We start from the raw sequence: 7,692 nt of genomic DNA on the forward strand, positions 1-7,692 counted from the left end.
GTACAGTGTGTTGGACTGCAGTCATTAATACCAACTCTTTTTTCTTTTTGGCGTTTTTTTTTCCCTTCATATTTTGGCCGAATCGACATGTCGTTTTTACCAGGGGATCTGACTGTGTCTCATGGGCACAGCAACGCATAATTATCATATCACATGTTGTCACATGGCATGGATTCTTCATTTGAGAAGAGAGCCCTTGAGAAGTGGTATGTTATTGGGTTTGTTCTACAATGATGTCATTGTACAAATACATGTATAAAAGGTATTTTGCTACGGTCCATCCTGCGTGAGCTTAAGTCAGTGAGAGATTGCTAATGGTAAATCAATTGGACATGGGCGCAAGTCAGTGAGTGATTCCTAACGGTAGATGCATTGTGGAGGCTCAACTTAGATCCATGATCAACAATTGGTCCGTCATCCATGCAAGTTACTTCATAGAGGTACCAAGACGGTACAAGTTTTCTCCTTGTTATGAAGATTATGTATATATTCAGTTGTGAAATCGTGAATTTGAATCATACATTCACTAAAAGGTTATGCAGTAAAATGATTAATATCGGTTGTCTAACAATATTACATGTTAAATTGTTTTGAGAAAGCAAGAAAACTACTCGGGCATTCATATAAATACATAGCACATAACTATCTAGATCCGGCAATATAACCTCTCTTGAGCCTGGGATTTGTGAAGAGAAGCCTACAACCAATGTCCTATATGCTGATCATTTGCAGTAATTTGCAAAGAGGCATTGAATGAGATTAGCATTTAAGAGTGAAACTAAAATAAAATTAGCATTTGACACTTAAAAGAAAAATGTGTCCAAGCAATTGCTCTCTTGTTGGAGTAAATGGATGGGTCAAATAAAGGCCCGCGGATAATCAGAATGAATTGTTACTCTGAATTGCAATTACAGGGGAAATCCTAGCCCTATCCTTCACCTACCACTAATTTGTCAATTGAACAACAGATTCATTAGTCATGCTACATGATTACATCTGTCTTCCTTCCATCAGCAAGTCATCCCCTACTTTTCTTTGCTGAATGTCCAGTCTTCCGCTTATGGCGGCTGAAATCTGAGACAAATCGGAAGGTCTGCCCACACCCTGGCTCAGCACATACATAGGGACGAGCACCTGTGTGAACCCTAATGTGCTCAGTCCGAGCCCATGCCCACTTGAATGTCATCTTGCAGCCCTTCCAAGGGCACCGAAGGGGGCGGTCATCCGTGTGAACTCGACGATGTTGCACCAGATACTTGTGAGAGAAGAATTTCTTTCCGCACCCCTTGACTGGACATATGTTTCTTTTGTGGAGGGCAAGCTCTTGTTTCGAGCCTAGACTCATGGTGCACCCATCAATATCACACGAGAATTCTGCTTCCTCTTCCCTCAATTTTGCATCATTTTGGCCAGCCTGAGACTTCACAGCTGAAACATTCTTTGCCTTTTTCCTAGCCGTTTGTTGCTGCTCTTTTGGTTTGGTTCCAGAGACTTTAATGGGCTTAGGAGCTCTTTTTCTAAGGCGTGTGCTAGGTCCGCCTTCTGCCCCCTCATCAGCATACAAATCAAAGTTCTGCTCAGATTGATTATTTCGGAGCCTAGGTGTCTGTTGCTTCATTTGCTGACCGGTTTGTTGCTTTCTTAGAGTGCGGGTGCCTTGTTTCACAAGAAGAGCAGTTCCTTGTTTCACTTGCCGAGGGGTTTCTCGTCTCATTTTCTGAAGGGTCTCTTGTTGCGTTTGCTTGCTTCGGAGAATCCTCTTGTGCTGCTGAAGAAAATTATCTGTTTCACCCACAGCTGCATCATCTCTCTCAATGAATCTGGCCTGCTTGCTTTTAGAAATACTCCCTCGTTCTTGATGAGAACTAGCCTTGTGAAAATTATCTGTTTCACCCTTAGCTGTCTTGCTTCTAAGGACCCTCCCATGCTGCTGACGAGAACTACCCTCAACTGAATCATCTGAAACCACATCTCTTTCCATATGTTTGGCTTGCTTACTTTTAGCACTCCTCCTATGCTGCTGATGAGATTCAACTCCCACTGAATCATCTGAAACATCATTTCCCTCAATATAATTGGCTTGCTCACACCGAAAATTTCTACCATCTGGCTGATGAGAATCATCTTGCATTGAATCATCTGAAAGAGTAAATTCTGTCTGAACAAACTTGGCTTTCTTGGTTGGACCACTCTCAATATATTCAGCTTGCTTGCTCTTAGGAAACCTCCTCTGCTGCTGATGGGAGTTATCATCTACTGAATAATCTGAAACAGCATCTTCTTTCTCCAAACATTTTACTTTCTTCGTTGTCCCGGTCTCTGCAGTCATTTTCCTCTTCCTAGCATATTTTTTAGTCACCAAGGTGTTCTCAGTTTTGCGTGTGCTTTCTGGTTGTCCCTCAAGCTTCTCATCTGGCATTGCCCAAGCATGGAAGCTCCTATGTTCTTCTTCTACTACTTCTTCTTCTTCTTCAGGGTCCCTTTTTGCTAGATAGGGATGAACTTGATTCGACATCCAGACTTTACCACACCATTTCCCTGCCACTACCTTTTTCTGCTTGCCAGATCTCCTCCCATAGACATCAGTTCTTGTGGGCGAGCTAGCTGGAGAACTACGACCAAATGCATTGTATATAACAGAATTGTATGCCATCTGCTTACTGTAAAGATGAGAACGGCTAAGGCTGGCACTGTAGAAGAGATTGATCCCCAACTTTACAGCCCAGTCCCCATTCCCCGCAATGGCTTCCTCACTATCCAGAGCTGACTGAATTCTCTTCTCATCTTCCTCAGTGGCATCCCTGAATGTCGTTTCATTCCAGAGATAACTTATTCCCAGTTCTTCTGCCATTAATTTTGCTTCATCCTCTATCCTCGGGTAGTCTGCAAATGTTTTTATTGGTAATCAGAGGAATAATTACAGGATAAATGATAGGCATAAACGGTATTAGTTACTTAATATTTTGAAAGATCCAAGACAAGTAAAAAAAAACAGCTGAAGAACTTCTTGGAGTAAAGAACAATGTAAACAACATGTATCATATGTTTCTCCTTCATGCAATCATTTCATAGAACTAATTCCACCAATCAAAGGGAACACTATTGACACATCATGGCTGACATATGAAGTCTGTATCGTCTTAACATATTAGTGAAATAGCACCTAGAAAAACCTTTCCATTACTGCAGAAAGGCACCAAATCCCACCTATGTTATGGTGCCTCTACGATGCACGTATCCTTATACTTCAGAGCAGACAAAATTGGCACCTAAGCAGTTAAAATAAAAACATTAAGCAAAACAAGGTTTTCCTAGTCATACCACTCAACGGTATCACATGATACAAAACCATGAAAAGGTATACATATGATAATAGTATAAAATGAACCCAAAAAAAATACATAACTCTACACATACCATCTGTATTCATTTTCAACGAATCAATGATTTTTGCTAAACAGAGCACTTTCAATGATGTAAAGAACTCAGTTGAAAAGATCATGAAAGAAATAAGAAAAGAAAGTGCATACACATATCATATGAACTTCTAGGGCAACAACACACCTGGATGACAAAGGAGAAATATATGGACACCTCCAATTGAACGAAGCTGCTGTTCGACCTCTATAGCATGCTCAAGGCAGAAGACATGCATTCTGGAAGAGTCTTCATCGCATCCTGGAGGAAACGCTGTATTTGTGGTTTCTATGGGTAAAGTGACCTTTGACAATTCTGTTGTTTGAGGCCGATGAGCATCTGGGGAGCAAGAATGTGAAAGTTTCATTGGATCCATAGATGTACCCACCAAACCATTCGTCTTTGTGGAAGCAGAATTATTTTTAAAATCAGCAGAGAAATCAAAATTTTGATAGCTGCTATCCTTGAAATTAGCTATTTTACGTCCATCTCTCGCATAGTGATCAGGGCTTTGGAGAGGAAGTTCATTCCCACAATCAAATCCTGGTGATGGGGGACTGTGAGCCTCAGTTGTACCACCATAAGAGTCTCTTAAAGGAGAAGGACTAGCACTCTGGTAATCATATCTACTTTCAAAAGAACAGTTTGTCGTGTTTGTTTCATCACAACAAACAGGAACATCTGGTGCAAGTTGATCTTCCTCCGAGTCAGACGAATTTCCATAGTTTAAAGCTAAAAGCCCAAGAGCTGAAGTATCTCTCTGCATTTCAGTATTTGAAACGGGTTTATTACTTTGATCTCCCCTCTGAATTTGATAATCAGCAGATTGAACAGGCACATCATATAAACCAGCAGGGGCATTGTTTTCCACCAATCCTGTTTTTGGAGACATAAGTGTATAAATGTTCAAAACTTGAATTCCATTAAGGCAAACTAGAACCTTTATATACAGGAAGCCTTTCCCAGATGTGACAAAGAATGATATGCCGGTCAAATGTATTTAGAAACTCAAACACTGCTCATCTTCAAATATGCATACAAAATAACAGCTTTTGGGATTGCCTAAATAGTCAGATTGAAAAATAAGGCATGTGCAGCCCGATTTGACCTAGGTGTAAATAATGGATGCTTTTTAACACGAGCCTGTGTATAATAATAAATGTAAGTGGGACATTTCATTCATATGATTGCATAAGCCAAGGGGAAAGCCAGGGCTCACTCTTAATTTTGAACAAACAGAAATTTATAGAAAAGTGCAATTTAATGCTGAGTTTGCCTTAGTTCAGATGCTGCATTTATCAAGGATTCAGTGGAACAGTCGTTACAGTACTAAAGGCTCCCGATATAAAACAGGACCATACTGTCAGATCATATCAAAAGGCTGACAAACAACAATAGAAGAATATTTCAAGATGGAACCAACAAAAGAAGAACATTTCCAGATGGAACCAACCTGTGCAAGGATCATCCTTTGAAGTGATTGGATCTTCATTTGCAACCTGGAACACCTCACCAGCTAATCCAGATCCAACAACCCAATCACTGAAAAAGCTACGATCTGCTGACATTAGATATCTGGCTGCTGCTTCTGTTGGTTGAATTATAGCAACACAAGCAAAGCTCAAAATTCCACATGTAACACAAGAAAACAGTCTCTGATCTGACAACCCTTCACCTTCGACATTACTTTCTCTTTCAATGTTCATGTTCAATCTCTTTGAATTCAGGGCATGTGCATCATTATTTCCACTTAATGAGGGAAGCCTATTACTTTCACATAAAGATGCAAGTTTTCCTTTCACTGAATAGCCACCTTTAACCTGTTTGATTCCATGCTGTCTGTCTATCAAGAGACCATCAGAATCAGAACCTGAGGATTTCATTTCTTCCCTCTGATCGTATAAACCATTGGCAAAGCCAGGGTTTACTCTTAAATGTGAACCAACACGTAATTTTGAACAAAAAGAAAGGTCTGAAGAACTCTGCGGTAGAAGTACAATTGACGACCCTTTTCCTAGAACGTGAAGCAGGTCATTGTTCTGAATAACATTCTGCACGAATAGCTCTTTAACTACCGCTTCTCCTTCACCCTTTCTCTTATCTTTTAGTCGAGAACTCCGTGGTTCAGCACAAATGCGCGCAGGCATTCTGCAGGGAGAGCATTAGGTAATTGAGGGGACTATACATTTAACCACCCTTGTTAACTAAATGAATTTATAAACTGAAAATTTATCGAATAGACTTTGTGGATTTTTTGGCACGTTTGCAGTATGAATTTTTATTCTTAAACATCAGGGAGAAAAATAATATACTCAGATGAAACCAAAAGATTTTTTAAAATCATCATAATACTTTTTTTTTTTTTTTTTTTTGCATACATCATGTATAGAATTTAACAGCTGTTTCTTACTGAAATTTTCCAATCAGTGTCTTCAAACTCAATAAATAGTCAACCAAAATATGTGTCCGACTATATAACTATGTTTACCACCAATAATAATAATAATAATAACAAAAAAAATTATTTTTTAAAAAAAAAAACCACTATATGACTATATAATTGGGTATAAGGGAAGTTCCAAAAGGTCACGAACAAACCTTGAACATAATGCTAAAGCGAGATCATAAAGTAATTGAAAATGAGACACCATAGGAGGATAATTGATTGAAGCCCGTCGAATAGCGGCATCTTTTGCAACCCTCAACCATTCAGGAGTTGCAATGTTAGCTGCCTCCCCACAATTAAATCCTACATAAAAATTTGAACAAATGAAATAGTTAGTTTCCTTTATATAAAAACAAAGACGACAATGATGATGACTTGAGTATAAAATGTTAAAGTCTTATGCTCCCTCACCATGACTGAATCCAGTGTGATAGGCTCTTGGGAAAGTCACGACAAACTCCCCAGCATTTTGCACAAGCCTGATTTAAAGCAATTAAAGGTGTAAGAAATACATGGATGCATTGACACCACAAGTCGAGATATTCTAAGTAATGCTACAATAAACTTCTAGGAGGAATGACTTGGCGGTGTTATTTGTTGGGTGATTCTGTGTGGTCTTCTTGACCACTTGGCTTCCTCCGTGTATCTTTTTTCTCTTGCAATACAAGCACCTCTCTAACAAAAAATTTCTATTTGTGGATCAAAAGATGCAATTTGACTTGGCATGAATCAAACAGGTTGATGTTGGTGCTTATTTTTCAATTAGATCAAAACATAGCCAATAACACAACTGACTATGAAGGTCATCAAGAATGAATCGTTCTTCATATGAAGGAACTTAGAAGGCAACAGGAGGACATTCAGAAGTAGACAAAACAATGATCAAGGAGTTACCTGCAGCATGGAATTCCTGAACTGATAAATACTTCAGGTGACATCACAGTGGTCTTCTGACCAAGGGTTGAAAAAGTAACTGATTGAAGGCAAAAGCTAATCAAGGTTAGTAGCTCAAAAATATAGAGAAAAATTCAAGTACCATCTCCTTAAAGTCTACAGTGACATGTCCCACCATCATGTGGCAACTCTTAGCGTAAAAAGAAAAGGAAGTAAGATAACAAATACCACAAATTAGTCACGCCTCTGTAAACTTCCAATTTTATATAAAAAGGAATGTAACAAGAAGGAGCAATATTAATTCTCAAAACTATGCATCAAAATCAAAACTCAAAATAAATTCTCCAAACCCAATAGTTTCACCACCCTTAGGTTTCTAACAATCCTTAACTCATAACCTTAACACTATGCTCGCAGATCAAGATACTAGGCACACAAAACACCACCAAGCCTCACCAAGAATCCACTCTTTGTCACCATTCTAAGAATCTTGGGCCCCATTTGATAACCATTTCAATGTCAGTTTTTAGTTTTCATTTTTTTGTGCTAGAGTATGAAGGAAAATGAGAGTGAGAATGGGAGTGAGGATGAGATTGAGAGAGAGGGTGAGAGGGGAAGATGAGAGGGAGGAGCTCCAATGCTGAACATAATGATCGGGGCAAGTTAAAATTTATCATGACGAATGAGACCCCATTTTTTGATGCTTCATCTAGGATTGGGTATGCGAGACCCTAGGATCACTGTCCTTATCTCATGGTCATTAACAACTGTTATTGGGTACTTCATTGCACAGTGTATTATCCGACGGTTCTAAGATACCTATATCGTGTTGGCTTGCAACCAGCTGCGGACGCTATATTCGTGCTAGGTTGGAGCATCTGACAACCCTGAGATGAGAGCTGTCATATGAATTACATTACAAGAATGCTGTCTAG

The 7,692-nt window shown here is 39.2% G+C and overlaps 1 protein-coding gene across 1 annotated transcript in view; it reads right to left on the reverse strand.

Moving 5' to 3' along the window:
- LOC18776764 (lysine-specific demethylase REF6) overlaps positions 760-7,692 on the reverse strand; it is an 8,818-nt gene continuing 1,885 nt past the window's right edge. Inside the window, exons 2-7 of the mRNA XM_020563757.1 lie at positions 6,758-6,836; positions 6,275-6,342; positions 6,016-6,166; positions 4,871-5,565; positions 3,565-4,293; positions 760-2,883 (exon numbers count right to left, since the gene is read on the reverse strand). Of these exons, the coding sequence (XP_020419346.1) occupies positions 1,019-2,883; positions 3,565-4,293; positions 4,871-5,565; positions 6,016-6,166; positions 6,275-6,342; positions 6,758-6,836 (3,587 nt within the window). The 3' untranslated portion in view covers positions 760-1,018. The remainder of the gene's footprint in view (positions 2,884-3,564; positions 4,294-4,870; positions 5,566-6,015; positions 6,167-6,274; positions 6,343-6,757; positions 6,837-7,692) is intronic.

This window comes from Prunus persica, chromosome G5, assembly GCF_000346465.2.
Source record: "Prunus persica cultivar Lovell chromosome G5, Prunus_persica_NCBIv2, whole genome shotgun sequence".
NCBI classification, from domain to species: Eukaryota; Viridiplantae; Streptophyta; class Magnoliopsida; order Rosales; family Rosaceae; genus Prunus; species Prunus persica.